Below are 26,290 nucleotides of genomic sequence, written 5' to 3' on the forward strand. Positions count from 1 at the left end.
AGACAAACTGGCGATCTACTCCGAAGGTGTTATATACGATGTTTACGGACAATGGCGAAGATAAAAATAAATGCAACTTAATTTACAATAATAGATGACTTTTGCACTAATGTTCAAGCAGGTTTGATTATTCTATTTGAAACATTCTGCAGAATATTAGTTAGGAATGCAGTTATTGTCATATTTACGCAATAAATATGTAAATCTCTGTGTTCTCTTGCATTGTAATTACGGTATTATCGATAGATAATTGTTACATTTTTATTAGGAAAGCCTTTCATTTCAGTCTAATATTAGCGCTAGACATGAATTAGCGCATGCCCGTTCCCTCTAATAGCGCGAAAATTAGTACTCCGCTAATATTAATACACTTACAGTAGTCTGGCCAATGAGTTCGCCAGCCTAATAGTCTATTACAAACATTTTATTGTGTGTTACTTGTTTTTGAAAATCCTGTAAACGTGATAGATTTGTAAGATTGCTAAATTGTCCATACTCATCCGGCATAGTGTTTCTGTACTGGAGCTTTCTGATGTGCACTGGCAATCTTTTAGGACTGTAATATATAGAACATAAATTTTGTGTTTTGATCATCCATATCAGATGTGAATTTGATAGAGTCATTGGAACTGTTTAGGGCCTGCACGAAGGAATTCAATTCCTCTCTCCATGAAGATGTCGTCCCACCAGACTAACGGTTTGGGTTGCCTCATTTGTAGGAATATGTTCTTGAAGTTTGCCATGAAGATTACTGCATAGCTAGCTTCATCCCATTGGATTTTAGTGATGAATTTTTTACTGTCACTTGTTGTGCTAAGTTGACGCTAAGCGATTTTGGGATGATTTTGCTTCAGTTCCCTGATATAAGTACTCTATGTAATGTTTTGTGTGTGTATTTTGGATGTGCATCTTTTTCAAAACCTTGAAATTGGTAATGTTGTTCTCATCTATTTTCTAGATGGTTTGAAAAAACATGCAAGCTGTACTTTCATTATAAGTTCAAGTTTTACCTTTCTGCACCTTCACTCTTTGTCTAATCTCCACAAATTAATGCAGCATTGACCGGTGGTATACCTTTGAATTTAATGATATACCTTTGAATTTAATGAACAATAGGAAAATTTGGATATATATAAATAGCAACAATAAACCATTATAAGGTCTTATGTCAAATTTGTTCAAATGGGGGCACTTGTGTCCTTTTAGGGGCTACTAGAGTTTAAACAGAAATACCTTTAAATGATTTCTTCTGATGGTTATGTGTTTTTTGGTGCATGACAACAAAATATTGAATTTGTTTTTAGATAACTTTCGTTTTAACAAACAGCTTAAAAGATTTTCACCAAACCTAGTTAGAAGCAAAGTCAGATGGTTAAAGTTTACTTCAGGTGAGTGACTTAGGCCCATTTGGGATGGTTTAGCTTGGCCCATTTATGGATCTTCATCAAACTTGATCTGTAGCTTCATTATAAGGTTCACTTCCCGATCCATTAAATGGGTTCTTTTGGCCCTTTTTAGTGGCTGCTGGAGCTGAAAATAGAAACACATTGAAACAACTTCTTCCCATGAAGTGCTTGATCGATCTTCATCAGACTTGGTCTGTAAGCATTCTTATAATGTCCTCTGTTAAATTTCTTCATGAGAGCACTTTTCCCTTTTGTGGGGGACACATTAGCTAAATGTAGAGATATCTTGAAATTAGCACTAAGTGCTCAAGGTGAGCTTTTGTAATCGCCCTGTGTTCGTCTTCGTTGTCCGTCATCGTCGTCCGTTTTGATAATATCTCTATGAGACTTGGTCAGAATGTTAATCTTGATGATCTTAAGGTCGAGTTCAAATCTGGGTCATGCGGGGTCAAAAACTAGGTCACCAGGTCCCATCAAAGGAAAAACTTGTTAACACTCTAGAGGCCACATTTATGACCATATCTTAATAAAACTTGGTCAGAATGTTAATCTTGATGATCTTTAGGTCAGGTTCAAATCTGGGTCAGGTGGGATCAAAAACTAGGTCATCAAGGTGAGATCAATGGAAAAGCTTGTTAACACTCTAGAGGCCACATTTATGACTGTATCTTCGTGAAACTTGGTCAGAATGTTAACCTTCATGATTTTTAGGTCAAGTTCGAATCTTGGGCATGTGGAATGTGACCTACTGACCTACTTTCTTGTTTTTGAAGATACAGCCTTGAAATTTGGATGACATGTACAGTTTTGCAGACTGATCTTAAAACTGAATTTCAGTGACCTTGAATGTGACCTACTGACCTACTTTCTTGTTTTTGAAGATTGGATGACATGTACAGTTGTGCACACCAATCTTAAAATTGACTTTTAGTGACCATGAATATGACCTACTGACCTACTTTCTTGTTTTTGTCGAGCTTGCTTGCGGATGCGAAGACATAGTTGTCCAAATGGCTGTTCGGTGTATGTGCGTGCGTCCGTCCATGCGTCTGTCCGTCCGGATTTGTTTGTCCGGACCATAACTTTGTCCTGCATGGAGCAATCTTGTTTATATTTGGCATGAATGTTAACCTCAGTGAGATGGAGTGTCATGCATGCGCAAACCCCAGGTTCTTATCTCAAAGGTCAAGGTCACACTTACAGGTCAAAGGTCAAATTCAAAAATGACTTTGTCCGGAGCATTTCTTCTTCATGCATGGAGGGATTTTTAGCTCGACTATTCAAAGAATAGTAGAGCTATTGGACTCACCCATGCGTCGGCGTTGGCATCAGCATCTGCGTCGGCGTCCCAATTTGGTTAAGGTTTTGTATGTAAGCTGGTATCTCAGTAACCACTTGTGGGAATGGATTGAAACTTCACACACTTATTCACTGTGATTAACTGACCTACATTGCACAGGTTTCATAACTCTATTTTGCTTTTTTACAAAATTATGCCCCTTTTTCGACTTAGAAATTCTTGGTTAAGGTTTTGTATGTAAGCTGGTATCTCAGTAACCAGAAATTTCACACACTTATTCACTGTGATAAACTGACCTACATTGCACAGGTTCCATAACTGTATGTTGCTTTTTTACAAAATTATGCCCCTTTTTCGACTTAGAAATTCTTGGTTAAGGTTCTGTATGTAAGCTGGTATCTCAGTACCCACTAATGAAAATGGATTGAAACTTCACACACTTGTTCACTGTCATGATCTGACATACACTGTGTAGGTCCCATAACTTTACTTTGCATTTTTTTCAAAATTATGCCCCTTTTTCAACTTAGCAGTTATTGGTTAAGTTTTTGTATGTAAGCTGGTATTTCAGTATCCACCTATGGGAAAGGATTGAAACTTCACGCACTTGTTCACTTTATGAGCTGATAAGCACTGTGAAGGTTCCATAACCCTTTTTTCCATTTTTACAAAATTATGCCCCTTTTTCGACTTTTGTATTAATTCAATTGACAAGACTGTTGAATAGTCGAGCGTTGCTGTCCTCCGACAGCTCTTGTTATGTAACTTGGCACAATTGTTCACCATCATGAGACGGAGTGTCATGCGCAAGAACCAGGTCCCTAGGTCTAAGGTCAAGGTCACACTTAGAGGTCAAAGGATACAAGAATGACAACTTTGTCCGGAGCATTTCTTCTTCATGCATGGAGGGATTTTGATGTAACTTGACACAAATGTTCACCACCATGAGATGGAGTGTCCTGCGCAAGAACCAGGTCCCTAAGTCTAAGGTCAGTGTCACACTTAGAGGTCAAAAGTCAGTTACAAGAATGACTTGGCACAGTTGTTCATCATCACGAGACAGAGTGTCATGCACAAGATCCTAGAATTACTTCCCTTTGTTGTTACTTTAAATAGCTTATTTCCGAAACTTTTTTATTACTGGTCGTAGGGAAATATCAAGACCACTTTTCTGTAATACAACATGCATGTAACATCCAATTTTTAGGTGTATTTCGACCTATCTCTACTGGTGAGGATTTTTGCGTGGATTTAGAATTTTTTTTTTTTTTTTTTTTTAAGATTTACGTCCCTTTGTTGTTGCTTTTAATAACTTATATTGTAACTTTTTGCAATCTCTTTTTTATTTGGCATAAATGTTTGCCTCAATGAGACAAGGAGTGTCATGTGCAACTCCCAGTCCTTTTGACAGCTGGCGGGCTCATTTAAGATGCAGCCTTGAAATTTGGATGTCATGTACAGTTTTGCAGACTGATCTTGAAACTGAATTTCAGTGACCATGAATATGACCTTAGACTGACCTACTTTCTTGTTTTTGAAGATACAGTCTTAAAATTTGGATGACTTGTACAGTTTTGCATTCCGGTCATAAAACTGACTTTAAGTGACCATATATGTGACCTACTGGCCTACTTTCTTAATATTTTAGCATCAGTTTGACATTTGAAACATGTAGCTCATATTTCTCAGGAGAGCGATCCAGGGTCATCATGACCCTCTTGTTTATGATAAACACAGTTGCTACCTTTATGATTCAGTGTGTCATACATTTATTCAAGGTCAAATAGTCAATTTCAGGAGAGCCACTTTGGCACTCTTGTTTACTTTATCTATATAAATTTTCAGAATAGGAAATACTCGATTAAAAGCAATTCAACAAAAAGTGAAGATGTAAAATTTTGACCTAATGTTGGAAAATGAACAGAAGTGCACATATCTTGATGATATTTCTTATCGTAATTCTTGTAACTAGTAGCTTTTATCAGTGGAAATATGTTCAGCCCCAAAAATGAAATCTCAGTTCTAGATGTATTAATGCAGTTAAATATGTCCATCATCTTAGATTCTGTCATTCATTTTCTCGATTTTAATTTCAGTATCTGTATGCATTTAGTATGATGCCTATGTCACAGATGGATGCTGCAGAACTTGTTTCACAACCACTGGATGTCACAGAATGCCCATATAAGGAAAACTCCTCTGTATCAGTTCAGGCTGAAAGACAGGTTTGTGCTTTGCTTGTATTGTTTTGTCCATCCATAGACAGTTTGGTTTCCAGTATACTCTCCAAAATTAATATACCTTCATCAAGGTTTTGTTTCCTTTCGATATGAGTGGTTTAAACTGTCATAAAATGTTCTTTTTTTATCGAAGCGGCAATCGTCTGTCGGCCATTTTTGAGTCGGCTAAATGCTGAAAGTGTTTGACGAGTCCTTGCTATCGCCCGATTTCTCATTCACATTAAATGGCCTCACAACACAGCGAATTGATGTAGTTCCATTAGATTGTCTTTAATTTCAAAGAGTTCATTGATCCGATGAAGTTCAGTTATGTCAATCCCATTTGCTATGACCAATATACGATGTAATCTGTCAAATTCATTAAGTGTAATTGTGCAATACTCGAATAAAGCCACATATTTTCTTCCGCGGTAACTCATTAAGCATAAACACGCATAACGATTCTGCGGGATTTGGTAATACATTTGCGCATATGATTATGGTGACTAATTTTATGCCCTTTTGTCAGAAAATAGCAAATATGATGTTCACAAATTCAAATAAAAACTGCATATTAACTTATTAGCCAAATTATCCATTTGTTACCCTGTCCGTTTCAAAAAATAATCTTTAAAATCATTGCGCAAATAACAAGTTTATTGCGCTGTGCATTTCATGAATTGCGCAGGCTTGCCAAGCTTGCGTAACATCCAGCAAAAGACAAAATATAGTTCCAGAACATACTGCTAGTATTTTATTGAGTCGGGTACCTCTGAAAGCATTGGAATGTCTCTTTATCAAAGAGTTTACCACATCGATGAAATTAAATTATGACAGCTTCATTTTAAATGACCCGAATAAGATATGTGCAGTACGTTAATTCTTCCGCGAGACTTCGCGGATGAATCCTAACTACATTCTGGGCACTTGTCGGCAAACACACGTGACCTGTTTATAACAACGCTTCTACGACTTTGCGTTTGAAAATACAGACTTCGGTTTACCGAAAAAATACTACGAAGATTGGCCAGATAAAAATGATGCAAAATCGTGAGTGGCGAAAATGCAAACATCTATAACTTCGTTCTAAATCATAACCTTTCTGGAATTTAGAATGGTTCGGATAATTTGCTTAGGATTCAGGTCGCAAAAAAATGAAACCGTTACCCATTCATGATGACACATGGGTTGAATTTTGCAGTCAGTAAGCGGAAAAAATTATCGAGAGAAGAAGCTCTTACTGGTTTGTTTAATTACAACTGATTTTAAAAATGATTTTATTTCTTATTTTTCGAGAAATAAGCAATCGGCGAAACATTAAATTGTATTTTCTTGTAGTTTTCGAAATCGAAAGTAGATCGTCTATGTTAGACTGCTTTGACGAAACGAAACAACTTTTTTATGAAATGATTTAAATAAGAGGTAATTTCACCATAAACTTCAATGTCAGGTACTGCCAATTGCTGCTAAACTGTCTTCGTATCATCAAAATTTGTAAAACATATTGTTGAAACTGGAGATTTTGGCGGTATTAACCCTTTTCCAATCAGTACTCCACTGGAAACCTATACCTACTGGGAACATAGATATGTTTGATGTGATAAGCCTGTCTGAACAGAGATATTTGCCTATGATAATATTTTGCCAGTTATTCACATAAAAATGATGGGGTGTGTCACTTAAAACTATTCAAAGTAACAAAGGCCATGCAAAAAACATAACAACACATGCACAGGATGGGAGATAATTAAATAAACTTACAGAAGATGACACTTGCTAAGATCTTAGTGGGGAGTATGTCTATTTAATCCCCACTCAATTAACACTAATAATTTCCAGTCATTGACACTTAGTTGATATTTGCTGATTTCCTCAGATCAGAATTCCTTTTTTATTGCTTTATTAGCTCGACTATACGAAGTATAAGGAGAGCTATCCTACTCGCCCCAGCGTTGGCGTCGGCGTCTTTCCGCGTCCCCACCTTGGTTAAAGTTTTGGTGCACTTTCTCTTTTTTCAACTTATCTCTGTAATTACTTGATGGATTTGATTCAAACTTGAAATACTTATTCCTCATCATCATCCACATCATCTGACATAAGGGCCATAACTCTGGCACCAATATTTCATGAATTATCCCCCTTTTCACTTAGATTTTCAGGTTAAAGTTTTGATGCACTTTCACTCTATCTCCGTTATTACTGAATGGATTTGATTCAAACTTAAAATAGTTGTTCAACATCATCACCCACATCATATGACACAAGGTGCATAACTCTGGCACCATTTTTTCATGAATTATTCCCCCTTTTTACTTAGAATTTCAGGTTAAAGTTTTGGTGCACTTTCACTCTACCTCTGTTATTACTGAATGGATTTGATTCAAACTTAAAATAGTTGTTCAGCATCATCACCCACATCATATGACACAAGCTGCATAACTCTTTTTCATGAATTATTCCCCTTTTTACTTAGAATTTCAGGTTAAAGTTTTATGCACTTTCACTCTATCTCTGTTATTACTGAATGGATCTGATTCAAACTTAAAATAGTTGTTCAGCATCATTACCCTTATCATATGACACAAGGTGCATAACTCTGGGACCAATTTTTCATGAATTATTTCCCTTTTTACTTAGAATTTTAGGTTAAAGTTTTGATGCACTTTCACTCTGTCTCTGTTATTACTGAATGGATTTGATTCAAACTTAAAATAGTTGTTCAACATCATCACCCACACCATATGACGCAAGGTGCATAACTCTGGCACCAATTTTTCATTAATTATTCCCCCTTTTTACTTAGAATTTTATGTCAAAGTTTTGATGCACTTTCACTCTATCTCTGTTATTACTGAATGGATTTGATTCAAACTTAAAATAGTTGTTCAGCATCATCACCCACACTATATGACACAAGCTGCATAACTCTGGCACCAATATTTAATGAATTATGCCCCTTTTTGCTTAGGATATACTTATATAGTGTTTTGATACATTTTATCTTTACCTCTCTTATTACTTTAAGTTGATATTTTTGGCATAGACTCAGACTATTGGAGTCATTAAACACTCCAGTGACAGCTCTAGTTTCCTCAGATGTGCCCAGTTTCACTATCCAGCATCGAAATAGTCGAGCGCGCTGTCTCCTGTGACAGCTCTTGTTTTCCATTTTATCACATCTTACACTGACATTATTTATGCACAATTAAATTCTGATTATGTACAACACTTGCAATACATTCATAATTATATATTAAACACATAAAATATATTACTGTAAATGAAATTGTATTATATACATTATAGTTGAAATATTTGTCTATATACATGACTAAACAATATCTCCCATTAATATAAAAAATTTACATTTAACACTTCCTTGATTTGTTAGCTCACCTGTCACGAAGTGACAAGGTGAGCTATTGTGACCGCTTGATGTCTGTCGTGCGTCGTCCGTCAACAATTTGTAAAAAAAATTTCTTCTTGAAAACCACTGGGCAGAATTACACCAAACTTCACAGGAATGATCCTTGGGTGGCCCCCTTTCAAAATTGTTCAAAGAATTGAATTCCATGCAGAACTCTGGTTGCCATGGCAACCGAAAGGAAAAACTTCTTCTCAAAAACCAGTAGCCCTAGAGCTTAGATATTTGGTGTGAAGCATTGCATAGTGGACCTCTACCAAGTTTGTTCAAATCATGACCCTGGGATCAAAATTGACCCTGCCCCAGGGGTCACTTTATTTTATATAGGAAAATCTTAAAAAATCTTCTTCTCAAAAACCAGAAGCCTTAGAGCTTAGATATTTGACATGTAGCATTGCCTAGTGGACCTCAACTAAAATTGTTCAAATCATGACCCCAGGGGTCACTTGATTTTACATAGGAAAATCTTCAAAAATTTTCTAAAAATAAACCAGAAGGCGTAGAGCTTAGATATTTCACATGCATCATTGCCTAGTGGACCTCTACAAAATTTGTTCAAATCATGACCCCAGGATCAAAATTGACCCTGCCCCAGGGGTCACTTGATTTTACATAGGAAAATATTAAAAACCTTCTTCTCAAAAACCAGAAGACCTAGAGCTTAGATATTTAGGAAAATCTTCAAAAATTTTCTAAAAATAAACCAGAAGGCATAGAGCTTAGATATTTCACATGTAGCATTACCTAGTGAACCTCTACATTCTTTTGTCCAAATCATGAACCCCTGGGTCAAAATTGACCCCGCCCCAGGGGTCACTTGATTTTACATAGGAAAATCTTCAAAAAATTTCTAAAAATAAACCAGAAGGCCTAGAGCTTAGATATTTAACATGTAGCATTGCCTAGTGGACCTCTACAAAATTTGTTCAAATCATGACCCCCCGGGGTCAAAATTGAAACATGTAGCTCATATTACTCAGGTGAGCGATCCAGGGTCATCATGACCCTCTTGTTTACTGTTTTATTTTTTTTTTGTACTTTTTATTAAATTAAAAAAAAAAATCAACAGCTACTATTTACAAATCACAAAATTAATACAAATTTTATTCATATGCAAGTAGTTCAGTTTGACACCAGACCAAATGTTTCTTTGAAAAGCTATGAGATTACCTGAACGAAAACTATAATAAATAAATAAATAAATAAATAAATAAATAAATATATAAATCAATAAATAAATATAGAGTCTGCTGACATTCACGATTTCAGTCCCCATTTTGTTGGCTTGTTAGGTATTTACTGTTTCAGCAAAAACCGGCCTTTGAAACCAATCATTGCTTCACCAACAGACAAATTACGACTTGGACGGGTAATATCACTCTTGAAATTTCTGTTACACATGTGTATAAGTGGCCGGACTTTGAATAACCTGTTGCGATATTGTCAGTCGGATGAGGCTGATCACAGTTATTTGAGATGATTTTTCAACTTAGGCCAACGTTGAATAGGCATGATTTTGGTAAAACCCTCTACTCGAAGTCGGTCATCGGAGCTCCAGAAATCATCCACACGAGGTTATGTATTCCGATGATTATCATTACCGAGGAAGAAAGTCTGCATTTCATTTGCCGTTGTTTCTCCCTGAGCCTCCCAAACATCATCACCCCTTCCGTCCAACTGTTGTTGCCTGGTATATCCATAAAAAATTTGGTTTCTTCAGCAATCATTAAAAAAAAAATTGGATCGAATTTATAAAATCTGTTTGAAATTTCAGTCAAATTTGGTTCGCCATCACCAGTAAAGTCCCTAACATACCTCGATGAAATATTACGAGTCAAATTTCTGTAATTCATCAACGGTCGTAGGTCTTCCAAAGGGGTGTCACTTTCCGAGTCATTTTCTACTTGTCACACATATAATTCCTGTATTTCTGACGAATCGGAGTCACTTGATAAATCATCCGACAAACTATCACTAATATCTACATCTGAATCTGGATCCCGACGTGGAATTTCATAAATATCTTCTGGAGAAAATCCTTCGAATTCACTATCGCTATCCGCCATTTTGGTACATGTACAATTTTATTTTCCGAAAACGAGTTGGGGATTTCCAAAATTTGCTGTATAAATAGTAACGTTTTGAAAGCGAGACTCGGGCATGATCGTAAAATGAACTTTTCTCAACCGAATTAAACTTTTAAACCAATAAGTTTTTGTCGTTTTCAATCGGAAAAAGACAAATATTAAACAGTGCATTATCCGGGCGGTTTCAGGCGATTCGTTTGTAGACAGCAAGGGCGGATTGAGGCGTTTCGTTGGATAAGCGCGGATTGGGGTGATATGATTGGAAAAGGGTTAAGAAAAGTGTACGTATCCGGATATAATATTTTGGGTAAATATCGAGCTGTGTTATGAAATTTTAACATTCATGTACAGACATGATAGATATTATTGTAACAGAAATGATTTTAGAATTTATTTTTATAACACATACATAGAATCTATATCAGACTTATATTCTAGTCCTGAGGCATGACCTGAAAGTAAAAATATGAAGTGACAGTCATTCATACTTTGGATATTGTAATACTAAAAAGAATCTAGGTAATATTTAGAAATTGAAACATAAAATTTTCAGTTAGAAATCGCACCAAAGGCTGTATCAAGGGTGTACATTTTCAAAATTTTCTTGTGGTGATACGCTAAACCCTACTTGCAGGAGGGGGTATCCTCCCACACCCTCCCCCCATATTGCCACTTTACAGTTTGATACATTTGCCCTTTTACCACCTGCCACAATGCCCATTTCAAAATCTGACTGCAATTCAAAGGAACACCCCTCCCCACACCCACCCTGCTACCGACCACGTAAAAATGGCTCAAATATTTTTCAGCCCAGTCTGGGCATGTCTGTCTACATTAATCAAAATGGATAATTGAAAGTGCATGGACTTGGGGACTACTGACATGGATTTGAAGGGGTTAACAGGTCTGAAATAGAATAAATGATGGTTTTAACTAAAAAAGAACTGCATTTATTAGTCCCCTGCTGGTTGACTATAGGAATGTGCTTTTCCATCATTCTGTCCGTCCGTCCCTGCATCCGCAATTTCGTGTCTGGTCCATAACTCTGTCATCCATGAAGGGATTTTAATATTACTTGACACAAATGTTCCCCATGATGAGACGACGTGTCATGCGCAAAATCCGGACCCCTAGCTCAAAGGTCAAGGTCACAGTTGGAGGTCAAAGGTCAACAGGGCTTTTTTCCTGTCCGGTCCATAACTCTCCCATCCTTGAAGGGATTTTAGAATTACTTGGCACAAATGTTCCCCATGATGAGATGACGTGTCATGCGCAAATCCCGGACCCCTAGCTCAAAGGTCAAGGTCACAATTGGAGGTCAAAGGTCAACAGGGCTTTTTTCCTGTCCGGTCCATAACTCTCCCATCCATGAAGGGATTTTAATATTACATGGCAAAAATGTTCCCCATGATGAGACGACTTGTCCTGCGCAAAACTGGATGCCAAGCTTAAAGGTCAAGGTCACAATTGGAGGTCAAAGGTCAACAAGGCTTTTTTCCTGTCCGGTCCATAACTCTCCCATCCATGAAGGGATTTTAATATTACTTGGCGCAAATGTACCTCATAATAAGACGATGTGTCATGCACAACTTTCAGACCCCTAGCTCAAAGGTCAAGGTCACACTTAGCAGTCAAATGTTAACATAGCATGAACAGGGTCTGTTTGTGTCCGGTCCATAACTCTGACATTCATTAAGGGATTTTAATATCACCTGGCACAAATGTTCTCCATGATGAGACGACCTGTCATGCACAAATCCCGGACCCCTAGCTCAAAGGTCAAGGTCACAATTGGGGGTCAAAGGTCAACAGAGTTTTTTTCCTGCCCCATCCATAACTCTGCCATCCATGAAGGGATTTTAATATTACTTGGCACAAATGTTCCCCATGATGAGACAACATGTCATGCGCAAAGCCCAGACCCTTAGCTCAAAGGTCAAGGTCACAATTGGAGGTCAATGGTCAATAAGGTTTTTTTCCTGTCCGATCCAGAACTCTGTCATCCATCAAGGGATTACAATATTACTTGGCATAAATGTTCCCCATGATGAGACGACGTGTCGTGCGCAACACCCAGTACCCTAGCTTAAAGGTCAAGGTCACACTTTGAGATCAAAGGTCAAGAGGATTTTTGTCCTGTCCGGTCTATAACTTTGTCATGCAACACAGGATTTAGATATTAGTTGGCACAAATATTCCCCTGGATGAGACAACATGTCATGTGCAAAACCCAGGCCCAAGGTCTAATGTCAAGGTCACACTTAGAGACCAAAGGTCAGACACAAGAATGACTTTGTCTGGAGCATTTCTTCTTCATGCATGGAGGGATTGTGATGTAACTTGGCACAAATGTTCACAAACATAAGACGGATTGTCATGCGCAAGAACCAGGTCCGTAGGTCAAAGGTCAAGGTCATATTTAGAGGTCAAAGGTCAAATTCAGGAATGACTTTGTACAGAGCGTTTCTTCTTCATGCATGGAGGGATTTTGATGTAACTTGGTCCAAATGTTCACCACCATGAGGCACCCTTGTTTTTAGAATTACATCCCTTTGTTTTTACTATAAATAGATTTTATTGTAACTTTTTTATTACTGGCAGTAGAGAAAAATCGAGACCACTTTTCTGTGTCATGGTATAGAACTTGAAATATATTAAAACGGGGAGAAAGTGTGTAGGCGGCCGGGTAGCTCAGTCGGTAGAGCATCGGAACGGTATTCCGTGGCCCCGGGTTCGAGTCCCGGTCTGGCTGCACATTTTTCTCACCCTGAAACATTTGGCGCCCAACATGGGACCGTGACGGCATTACACTGGTTAGTCTCCGACGCCTGTAATTGCTTATATATAAAGTACCCGCTGAAATTCGAGGACGAATTTCAAAATGGTGGGGAAATATGTCACGGTATAGAACTTGAAATATATTAAAACGGGGAGAAAGTGTGTAGGCGGCCGGGTAGCTCAGTCGGTAGAGCATCGGAACGGTATTCCGTGGCCCCAGGTTCGAGTCCCGGTCTGGCTGCACATTTTTCTCACCCTGAGACACCCATAGGTTCATCTGGGGTCAAAAACTAGGTCACTAGGTCAAATCAAAGAAAAACCTTGTGTATGCGATAGAGGCTGTATTTTTCAATTAATCTTCATGAATTTTGGTCAGAATGATAACCTTGATGAAATCTAGACCGAGTTTGAAAATGGGTCATCTGGGGTCAAAAACTAGGTCACTAGGTCAAATGAAATAAAAACCTTGTGTATGCGATAGAGGCTGTATTTTTCAATTAATCTTCATGAATTTTGGTCAGAATGATAACCTTGATAAAATCTAGGTCGAGTTCGAAAATGGGTCATCTGGGGTCAAAAACTACGTCACTAGGTCAAATCAAAGAAAAAGCTTGTATATGCGATAGAGGCTGTATTTTTCGATTGATCTTCCCGAAATTAAGTCAAAATAATAACCTTAATGAAATCTAGGCCGAGATTGAAAATGGGTCATTTTGGATCAAAAAGTAGGTCACTAGGTCAAATCAAAGAAAAACCTTGTGTATGTGATAGAGGCTGTATTTTTCAACTGATCTTCATGAAATTTTGTCAGAATGATTGCATTGATAAAATATTAGTCAAGTTTGAATATGGGTCATCTTGGGTCAAAAATTAGGTCACTAGGTCAAATCAAAGAAAAACTTTGTGTATGCAATAGAAGCTGTAGTTTTCAATAAATCTTCATGAAATTATGTCTGAATAATAGCCTTGATGAAATCTAGGTCAAGTTTGAATATGGGTCATCTTGGATCAAAAAGTAGGTCACTAGGTCAAATCAAAGAAAAAACTTGTGTACACTATAGAGGCTGTATTTTTCAACTGATCTTCATGAAATTTGGTCAAAATGATTGCCTTGATAAAATCTACGTTGAGTTTGATTATGGGTCATCTGGGGTCAGAAAGTAGGTCACTAGGTCAAATCAAAGAAACCTTGTGTATGTGATAGAGGCTGTATTTTTCAACTGATCTTCATGAAATTTTGTCAGAATGATAGCCTTGATGAAATTTGGGTCAAGTTTGAATATGGATAAGCTGGGTTTAAAAACTAGGTCACTAGGTTAAATAATGGAAAAACCTTGTGTATGCAATAGGGGCTGCATTTTACACTGGATTTCATAATATTTGTTCAGAATGGTTGCCTTGATGAAATCTAGGTCAAGTTCGAATATGGGTAGTCTGGGGTCAAAAACTAGGTCACTAGGTCAAATCAAAGAAAAACCTTCTGTATGCGATAGAGGCTGTATTTTTCAATTGATCTTCTTGAAATTTGGTCAGAATGATAGCCTTGATGAACTCTAGATTAAGTTTGAATATGGGTTATCTGGGGTCAAAAACTAGGTCACTAGGTCAGATCAAAGGAAATACTTGTTTATACTCAAGATTTTTTGCTCCAATTTTAATGATAATTGGTCAGAATATTTTTTCCATGAAATCATTAGGTCAAACATGTTTACACTGTTATGGTGTGTTATGGTGTGTTTCTCAGGTGAGCGACCTAGGGCCATCTTGGCCCTCTTGTAAAGATTAATTTCCCTTTGTTGTTACTATATATAACTTATATGATAACATTTTTATAATCAGCCAAAACAATTCAATATGAAAACAACTGTGGGTTTTTATATATGCACATTTTAATCCAAGTGTGTTGTTATAACATATTGTATATATAGTACAATATTGTTTATACATCATTGACAGATATCAGTTCATTATGTTATACTGCAGTAGAGAAAATTAGGTGCCTTCCAGTAGAGGACTTTGTATTGCATGGCAATACTTCATGGACTTGTTAATATCGGTTTTCTTTTCCGAAATTGGTAGCTAGTCCGAGTAACTTCCCTTAGTTTCGAATGCGCAATTTTCCTGTCAGTGTAAACATTCATGACACTATATATTGACACTCAGCAACATTTACATATATTTAAATGCAAAAGTAAGTATACTTTAAATTCACATCACTTATAATATGATTGAACAATACCTAATGTATGACACGGTTAACGCCAGGCCCATTATCTGTAAAATATCTGAACAGTTCTTTCGTCCATCCATTGCAAATTGTATGTGGCAATCCGCGCTATAACATTTCAATATATAAATTGTCATATTCAAATTTTATCAGGTGCGAATATATACCAGCCAATAATTGCCTGTTTTGGTAATGCCGGAGGCAAATGTTTACTGGAAAACATTTTAGTGTCAGCTGTCAAATTTTAGTTTGTAGTTTCAACATTTTTATTTTTGCGAACCACTCTTCAATTTTAGAGAAATATATTGGGTTTAAATACTTGTATAATGTCAATCAAAGTTTTACTAGGCATCGATTGAATGTACATTTCATCTATTGTAACAAAATCTCTGTTCTGTTGGGGAAAAAAAACTAAAAACAAACTGAAACTGGTAGACTATACTACCAGTACATCAATCATTAGCTGACTCTCAGGCCCTTCAGGCCTTTGATTAAGATTTTTTTTCTGCTTAAGAAATGTCTTTACTTTAACCTTTAGCATGCTAGATAAATTGTCGTCTGCTGGAAATGCCGTCTGCTAAAATTGTAAAGTTCATTCAATTTGCTCCAAAATTGGAAGAAATATTGTCAGAATAGCAAACAGCTTGGAACCTGATCAGACGCCGATTTAATCGGCGTCTGATCTGGTTCCAAGCTGTTTGCAAAGGCTGTTAAATTAGCCTGCAGCAGGCTAAGGGTTAAGGCAAGATATGAGCTGACTTAACTTTAAGCAAGAAAATGGCTTATTTTAACACAAAACTTAAGTTAAAAATGGTTGGGAATACCACTTACAGTCAAACTTGTTCTAGCGACCACCCGTAAATAGCGACCACCTGTCGACAATGACCGGTCTTTGGTCCCCCCGTAGAAAAATGCTCATAAAAAGGCCGTGAATAGCGGCCAACTAGCGACTGCGACCAGCGACCGGCCTTACTGATTCCCAAGAGACATATTTGTCCCCCAATAACGACCAAGCTGGACCTTTCCGGGATGAAAATATTTGAAATCCGCTGAATTTTCACGACTTTTGCATTATAGCAAACATAAGAATTACTGCTTGACTGAAAATCTGCAAGTTTGCCCCGGCCGAATTCATACATAGAACATACAGAAAGCAAGAAGCTTTTTTATCAGCATGATAATGGCTAACTGAGAAGTGACCCTTTCCCCCGAATAAAGACCACCTGTGAACAAAGACCACTTTTGCTTGTTCCGAAGAGTGGTCTTTGTTCACAGGTTTGACTGTATTTGTTTTATCTTAACTTTGAGAAATTTTGTTGTGAATACACGTCCAGATATTTAAAGAAAACACTTAATTGATTCACCATTTATTTACAGGAAAAGCTTCTATTTTCAGTTTTTTTACAGAAAACACTTGTTTCTCCATATATTTACAGGAAACACTGGTTTTGCCTTAGTTTATACAGGAAATACTTTTCACCACTTGTTTACAGGAAACACTGGTTTCTCCACATATTTACTTGAAACATTGGTTTCTTCAGTTATTTACAGGAAACATTGGATTATGCAGTCATTTACAGGAAACACTGGTTTCACCACTTATTTACAGGAAACATTTCTTTCTTCAGGCCTTTACTTTGCTTGTTAGTCCCCTACTGGTTGAAAACCAGTTTCAGGGACTATAGGAATGCGCTTTTCCGTCCGTCCGTCATTCTGTCCGTCCGTCAGTCCATCCGCAATTTCGTGTCCGGTCCATAACTCTGTCATCCATAAAGGGATTTTAATATTACTTGGCACAAATGTTCCCCATGATGAGACGATGTGTCGTGCGCAAAACCCGGACCCCTAGCTTAAAGGTCAAGGTCACAATTTGAGGTCAAAGGTCAACACGGCTTTTTAGCTCACCTGTCACATAGTGACAAGGTGAGCTTTTGTGATCACCCTTCGTCCGTCGTCCGTCGTCAGTCCGTGCGTCCGTGCGTCCGTCCGTGCGTGCGTGCGTCAACAATTTCGTGTCTGCACGATAGTGGTTTCATTTATGATTTTATTTTAACCAAACTTGCACACAACTTGTATCACCATAAGATCTCGGTTCCTTTCTTGAACTGGCTAGATCCCATTATGGGTTCCAGAGTTATGGCCCCTGAAAGGGCCAAAATTAGCTATTTTGACCTTGTTTGCACAATAGCAGCTTCATTTATGATTTGAATTTAATCAAACTTACACAAAACTTGTGTCACCATAAGATCTTGGTTCCTTTCTTGAACCAGCCAGATCCCATTATGGGTTCCAGAGTTATGGCTCCTGAAAGGGCCAAAATTAGCTATTTTGACCTTGTCTGCACAATAGCAGCTTCATTTATGATTTTATTTTAACCAAACTTGCACACAACTTGTATCACCATAAGATCTTGGTTCCTTACTTCAACTGGCGAAATTCTATTATGGGTTCCAGAGTTACGGTCCCTGAAAGGGCCAGAATTAGCTATTTTGACCTTGTCTGCACAATAGCAGCTTCATTTATGATTTGAATTCAATCAAACTTGCACAAAACTTGTGTCACCATAAGATCTCGGTTCCTTTCTTAAACCGGCCAGATCCTTTAATGAGTTCCAGAGTTATGGCCCCTGAAAGGGCCAAAATCAGCTATTTTGACCTTGTCTGCACAATAGCAGCTTCATTTATGATTTGATTTTAACCAAACTTGCACACAACTTGTATTACCACAAGATCTTGGTTCCTTTCTTGAACTGGCCTGATTCCATCATGGGTCCCAGAGTTATGGCCCCTTAAAGGTCCAAAATTGCCTATTTTGGCTTTTGCAGCCATATAGAGACTTCATTTATGGTTTTATTTGATACAAACTTCCAAAATATCTTCAACAACAATAAATCTTGGATTCCATGACAAATCAGATCCAATCGTAGGTTCCAGAGTTATTTTATATCTGATTACCTCCCCTGATTGTAATCAAAATGGATTTATATCAGTAAGTACTTATAGGACTTATTTGAAATTTCATTATTGTCATTAGTTGGACTGAGTCAATCAGGGTAGATAACTATGGACTGATTTTATGTCAAATTACGTCCCTTTATTTCAAATTAAAACGGGTATATCTTCGTAACTAATGAAGATACTGATCTGAAATTTCATTTATGTCAACAGATTTATTTGGCAGATCCTTCTTTTGTTCACTTACAATAATTTTTTTTTTTAATTACTTCCCTTTTACATTACTATAAATAGCTTATTTTTAGTAATTTTTTTATTATTGGCCGTAGGGAAAAACCGAGACCACTTTTCTGTGGTACAACATGGATGGTACCTCCAATTTTTAGGTGTATTTTGACATATCTGTGCCTTGTAAGAATTTTTTTTTTTTTTTTGGTTAAATTTCTTCCCTTTGTTGTTCCTGTCCTTTGGACTTAGATATTTTTTCTGAGGACCTTCTTGTCCACAAGTGCAATGATAACAGGTGAGCGATATAGGGCCATCATGGCCCTCTTGTTTCCTGTCTGGTCCATAACTCTGCCATCCATGAAGGGATTTTACTATTACTTGGCACAAATGTACCTCATAATAAGACGATGTGTCGTGCACAACTTTCAGACCTCTACCTCAAAGGTCAAGGTCACACTTGGCAGTCAAATGTTAACATGGCATGAACAGGGTCTGTTTCCTGTCCGGTCCATAACTCTGTCATCCATGAAGGGATTTTAATGTTAATTGACACAAATGTTCCCCATGATGAGACGACATGTCTTGCGCAAAATCCAGACCCCTAGCTGAAAGGTCAAGGTCACAATTTGAGGTCAAAGGTCAACAGAGCTTTTTTCCTGTCCGGTCCATAACTCTGTCATCCATCAAGGGATTTTAATATTACTTAGCACAAATGTACCTCATAATAAGATGATGTGTCTTGCACAACTTTCAGACCCCTACCTCAAAGGTCAAGGTCACACTTGGCAGTCAAATGTTAACATGGCATGAACAGGGTCTGTTTCGTGTCCGGTTCATAACTCTGCCATCCATGAAGATATTTTAATATTACTTGGCACAAATGTTCCCCATGATGAGACGACATGTCATACGCAAAACCCCGACCCCTAGCTCAAAGGTCAAGGTCACAATTGGAGGTCAAAGGTCAATAGGATTTTTTTCCTGTCCGGTCCAGAACTCTGACATCCATCAAGGGATTTTAATATTACTTGGCATAAATGTTCCCCATGATGAAACGACATGTCATGCGCAACCCCCAGAACCCTAGCTTAAAGGTCAAGGTCACACTTGGAGATCAAAGGTTAATGGGACATTTTTCCTGTCCAGTGTATAACTTTGTCATGCAAAAAGGATTTGAATATTACTTGGCACAAATGTTCACCACTATGAGAGGGAGTATCATGCACAAGAACCTTGTCCCAAGGTCGAAGGTCAAGGTCACACACAGATGCCAAAGGTCAGATACAAGAATGACATTGTCTGGAACACTTCTTCTTCATGCATGGAGGGATTTTGATGTAACTTGGCATAAATGTTCACTATCATGAGACGGATTGTTGTGCGCAAGAACCAGGTCCCTAGGTCTAAGGTCAAGGTCACGCTTAGAGGTCAAATGCCAAATTCGAGAATGACTTTGTCTCAAGCATTTCTTCTTTATGCATGGAGGGATTTTGATGTAACTTGGCACGAATGTTCACCACCATGAGGCACACTTGATTTTTAGAATTATGTCCCTTTGTTATTACTATAAATAGCTTATATTGTAACTTACTTATTACAGGCCGTAGGGAAAAATCGAGACCAGTTTTCTGTGATACAACATGCATGTTACATCCAATTTTTAGGTGTATTTTGACCTATCTCTACCTGGTAAAGAGTGTTGTGAGGACTTATATGGATTTTTTTTTTTATTATTAATAAAAATTTACCTTTTTGATAATCGGCCAACAATGCTATATGAAACAACTATAGGGTTTTATATATACAAATTTTAATCCAAGTCTTTTGTTTATAACATACTGTATATATAGTACAATATTGTTTATACATCATTGACAGATATCAGTTCATTATGCTATACTGCAGTAGAGAAAATTAGGTGCCTTCCAGTAGGGGACTTTGTATTGCATGGCAATACTTCATTCACTTGTTTTGATCTAGTGACCTATTTTCTTGTTTTTAACCTACAACATTCAAATTTGGACCACATGTATAGTTTTGAGTGGCTAGATGAACCTTGACATGAGTTGACCTTGATCTTGACCTAGTGACCTACTTTCACATTTCTGTAGCTACAGCCTTCAAAATTGGACCACATGCATAGGTTTGTGTACCGAAATAAACTTTGACCTTGACATTGACCTAGTTACCTACTTTAACATTTTTGAAGGTACAGGCTTCAAATTTGGACCACATGAATAGTTTTGTTCCGAAATAAAGTTTGACGTTGATTTTGACCTAGTGACCTACTTCACATTTCTCAAGCTACAGCCTTCAAATTTGGACCACATGCATAGTTCTGTGTACCGAAATGAACTTTGACCTTAAGATTGACCTAGTGACCTACTTTTATATTTCTCAAGCTTCAGGCTTCAAATTTGGACCACATGCATAGTTTTGTGTTCTGAATTGAAATTTGACCTTGATTTTTACCTAGTACCTACTTTCACATTTCTCAAGCTACAGCCTTCAAATTTGAAGCACATGCATAGTTTTGTGTACCGAAATGAACTTTGACCTTGAAAATGATCTAGTGACCTACTTTCACATTTCTCAAGCTATAGCTTTCAAAGTTGGACCACATTCATGGACCACATGCACAGTTTTGTGTATCGAAATGAACTTTGACCTTGATTTTGACCTCATAGCACATTCATATATTGACCAATCTCTTTGATATTTGGTATGTAAGTACCTTGTATGGAGCCAAAATTACCAACTGGTATTAGAGGTCATTGGATCCAAAGACTGTGATGACCTGGATTCTGAAATAGTTACCAACTTTTAGGATTTTGAGCTAGTCTTGAAATCTGGAACATTCAAAAATGACTCAATGGTGGCCACCAAGATCACTCTGTGATCTCTTGTATTATAATTACCTGATGACCCCAAGTAATTAGGGGTCACTTGACTTTGACCTTGACCTACTGACCTACTTTTTAGCTCACCTGAGCCAGGGGCTCATGGTGAGCTTTTGTGACCTCTTGATGTCTGTCGTCCGTCATGTGACATATGTCGTGTGTCCGTCAACAATTTCTAAAAAAATTTTCTTCTTGAAAACCACTTGGCAGAATTACAGCAAACTTCACAGGAATGATCTTTGGGTGGCCCCTTTTCAAAATTGTTCAAAGAATTTAATTCCATGCAGAATTCTTGTTGCCATGGCAACCGAAAGGAAAAACTTTAAAAATCTTCTTGTCCAAAACCGCAAGTTGTAGAGCTTTGATATTTGGCGTGTGACATCATCTAATGGTCCTCTATGAAAGTTGTTCAAATTATGCCCCTGGGGAGAAAAGAGGCCCCGCCCTGGGGGTCACAAGTTTTACATAGACTTGTATAGGAAAAAACTTTAAAAACTTTCTTGTCTAAAACCACAAGACCTAGGCCTTTGATATTTGGTATGTAGCATTGCCTTGTGGTCCTCTACCAAAATTATTCAAATTGTAACCCTGGGGTGAAAAGAGGACCTGCCGTAGGGGGTCTGAAATTTTACATAGACTTGTATAGGAAATTTTTTTAAAGATCTTGCCTGAAACTACCAAAGTTGTTCAAATTATGCCTCTGGGGTGAAAAGAGGCCCTGCCCTGGGGGTCCCAAATTTAACATAGACTTATATAGGGAAAAAAATAAAAATCTTCTTGTCTGAAAGTTCAAGGCCTAGGCCTTTGATATTTGGTATGTAGCATTGCCTAGTGGATCTCTAATAAGATTGTTCAAATTATGCACCTGTGGTGAAAAGAGGCCCCGCCCTGGGGGTCACTTCTTTTACGAGTTATATAGGAATAAATACTTTAAAAAGTATCAGATCATATTTCCTAGGCTGTTTAATTATAATTACCTGATGACCCCAAGGGATTAGGGGTCACTTGACTATGACCTTGACCTGCTGACCTACTTCCTTGTTTTTAGCTCACCAGAGCACGAAGTGCTCAAGGTGTGCTATTGTGACCGGTCATTGTCCAGCGTCCGTCAGCATGCGGTGTGCGTCATGCATCATGCGTCGTGCGTCAACATTTGCCTTGTTAACACTCTAGAAGCCATATTTGTGACCCAGTCTTAATGAAACTTGGTCAGAATGTTACCCTCAATAAAATCTTGGACGAATTTGATATTTGGTCATCTGGGGTCAGAAACTACGTCACCAGGTCAAATCAAAGGAAAAGCTTGTTAACACTATAGAGGTCACAATTTTAGCCCAATCGTAATGAAACTTGCTCAGAATGTTCCCCTCAATAAAATCTTGGACGAGTTTGATATTGGGTCATCTGGGGTCAAAAACTAGGTCACCAGGTCAAATCAAAGGAAAAGCTTGTTAACACTCTAGAGGTCACAATTTTAGCCCAATCTTAATGAAACTTGGTCAGAATGTTCCCCTGAATAAAATCTTGGACGAATTTGATATTGGGTCATCTGGGGTAAAAAACTAGGTCACCAGGTCAAATCAAACTCTCTAGAGGTCACAATTTTGGCCCAATCTTAATGAAACTTGGTCAGAATGTTCCCCTGAATAAAATCTTGGGCGAGTTCGATATTGGGTCATCTGGGGTGAAAAACTAGGTCACCAGGTCAAATCAAACTCTCTAGAGGTCACAATTTTGGCCCAATCTTAATGAAACTTGCTCAGAATGTTCCCCTGAATAAAATCTTGGGCGAGTTCGATATTGGGTCATCTGGGATCAAAAACTAGGTCACCAGGTCAATTCTAAGGAAAAGCTTGTTAACACTGTAGAGGTCACAATTTTGGCCCAATCTTAATGAAACTTTGTCAGAATGTTCCCCTGAATAAAATCTTGGACGAGTTCGATATTGGGTCATCTGGGATCAAAAACTAGGTCACCAGGTCAAATCTAAGGAAAAGCTTGTTAACACTCTAGAGGTCACAATTTGGGCCCAATCTTGATGAAACTTGGTCAGAATGTTTCCCTCAGTAAAATCTTGGACAAGTTTGATATTGGGTCATCTGGGGTCAAAAACTAGGTCACCACGTCAAATCAAAGGAAAAGCTTGCTAACACTGTAGAGGCCACATTTATGACCATATCTTAATGAAACTTGGTCAGAATGTTGATCTTGATGATCTATAGGTCCATTTTAAATCTGGGTCATGTGGGGTCAAAAACTAGGTCACTAGATCAGATCAAAGGAAAAGCTTGTTAACACTTTAGAGGTCACAATTTTGGCCCAATCTTAATGAAACTTGGTCAGAATGTTCCCCTCAATAAAATCTTGGACGAGTTTGATATTGGGTCATCTGGGGTCAAAAACTAGGTCACCAGGTCAAATCAAAGGAAAAGCTTGTTAGTCCCCTACTGGTTGAAAACCAGTTTCGGGGACTATAGGAATGCGCTTTTCCGTCCGTCCGTCATTCCGTCCGTCTTTTCGTTGGAACTTCCTTCCGTCCGTCCGCAATTTTGTGTCCGGTCCATAACTCTGTCATCCATGAAGGGATTTTAATATTACTTGGCACAGATGTACCTCATAATAAGTCGATGTGTCATGCTCAACTTTCAGACCCATAGCTTAAAGGTCAAGGTCACACTTGGCAGTCAAATGTTAACATGGCATGAACAGTGTCAGTTTCGTGTCCTGTCCATAACTCTGCCATCCATGAAGGTATTTTAATATTACTTGGCACAAATGTTCCCCATGATGAGATGATGTGTCATGCGCAAAACCCTGACCCCTAGCTCAAAGGTCAAGGTCACAATTGGAGGTCAAAGGTCAATAGGGTTTTTTTTCTGTCCGGTCCAGAACTCCGACATCCATCAAGGGATTTTAATATTACTTGGCATAAATGTTCCCCATGATGAAATGACGTGTCATGCGCAACACCCAGAACCCTAGCTTAAAGGTCAAGGTCACACTTGGGATCAAAGGTTAATGGGACATTTTTTCCTGTCCGGTGTATAACTTTGTCATGCAAAAAGGATTTGAATATTACTTGGCACAAATGTTCACCACTATGAGAGGGAGTGTCATGCACAAGAACCTGGTCCCTAGGTCGAAGGTCAAGGTCACACTCAGATGCCAAAGGTCAGATACAAGAATGACTTTGTCTGGAAAACTTCTTCTTCATGCATGGAGGGATTTTGATGTAACTTGACATAAATGTTCACTATCATGAGACGGATTGTTGTGCACAAGAACGAGGTCCCAAGGTCTAAGGTCAAGGTCACGCTTAGAGGTCAAATGCCAAATTCAAGAATGACTTTGTCCGGAGCATTTCTTCTTTATACATGAAGGGATTTTGATGTAACTTGGCACAAATGTTCACCACCATGGGGCACTCTTGTTTTTTAGAGTTATTTCCCTTTGTTGTTACTATGAATAGCTTATATTGTAACTTACTTATTACAGGCCGTAGGGAAAAATCGGGACCAGTTTTCTGTGGTACAACATGCATGTTACATCCAAGTTTTAGGTGTATTTTGACCTATCTCTACCTGGTAAAGAGTTTTGTGTGGACTTATATGGATTTTTACTGTATATATAGTACAATATTGTTTATACATCATTGACAGATATCAGTTCATTATGCTGTACTGCAGTAGAGAAAATTAGGTGCCTTCCAGTAGGGGACTTTGTATTGCATGGCAATACTTCATTCACTTGTTTACACTGTACAGTCAGGGGTGTAACTGTTTCAAGTTATTGCAGTTTATAGCCCATTTGAGTTACTGCTTATTCTTTCATAACTCGTTTCAGTTATCATTAGATATTACAAAGCCCTCCTGTGCCAATTCCTCATTTTCTTCAACTTCTATCTTTCCAGCTATGCAGTAAAAAATTTTATGCAAGGCTGATAAAGCTTTACGCAAAAGATATAAAGCTATAAAACTCTTAACATCCCATTATGCTTATCAGGTCATGATCAGACTAAAAGAGAATTTGATTAACCACAGTTTGCTACTAATTTCACTTTAAAGGTCACTTTGTGAGAACAGCAAAAATACTTTTTTTGAATAACTTACCTGAGTTAACTATATTTTATAACTAATACAGGTTATAAAATGCTTGAAAAAGTAACTGAAATAGGTTACATAACTTAAAACAGTTACACCCCTGACTGCTGTAGAGGTCACAATTTTGGCCGAATCTTAATGAACTCGGTCACCAGGTCAAATCAAAGGAAAAGCTTGCTAACACTGTAGAGGCCACATTTATGACTGTATCTTCATGAATCTTAGTCAGAATGTTAATCTTGATGGTCTCAAGGTCCAGTTTGAATCTGTGTCATGTAGGATCAAAAACTAGGTCACCAGGTCAAATCAAAGGAAAAGCTGGTTAACACTGTAGAGGCCACATTTATGACCACATCTTAATGAAACTTGGTCAGAATGTTGATCTTGATGATCTTTAGGTCAAATTCAAATCTGGGTCAGGTGGGGTCAGAAACTAGGTCACTAGGTCAGATCAAAGGGAAAGCTTGTTAACACTCTAGAGGTCACATTTATGACTGTATCTTCATGAAACTTAGTCAGAATGTTAATCTTGATGATCTTTAGGTCAAGTTCGAATCTGGGTCATGTGGGGTCAAAAACTAGGACACTGGGTCAAATCAAAGGAAAAGCCAGTTTACACTTCAGAGACCACATTTATGACCATATCTTAATGAAACTTGGTCAGAAT

General features: G+C 37.8%; 1 protein-coding gene across 3 annotated transcripts in view; it reads left to right on the forward strand.

Annotated features, from left to right (window-relative positions):
- Positions 1-26,290, forward strand: part of LOC123537554 (CWF19-like protein 1) — a 281,916-nt gene that overhangs the window by 155,865 nt on the left and 99,761 nt on the right. For all 3 annotated transcript variants that reach the window (XM_053529211.1, XM_053529213.1, XM_053529212.1), the window contains one exon: positions 4,803-4,931. In XM_053529211.1, coding sequence (XP_053385186.1) covers positions 4,803-4,931 — 129 coding nt within the window. The remainder of the gene's footprint in view (positions 1-4,802; positions 4,932-26,290) is intronic.

The sequence above is a fragment of the Mercenaria mercenaria genome, chromosome 17 (genome assembly GCF_021730395.1).
Source record: "Mercenaria mercenaria strain notata chromosome 17, MADL_Memer_1, whole genome shotgun sequence".
NCBI lineage: Eukaryota > Metazoa > Mollusca > Bivalvia > Venerida > Veneridae > Mercenaria > Mercenaria mercenaria.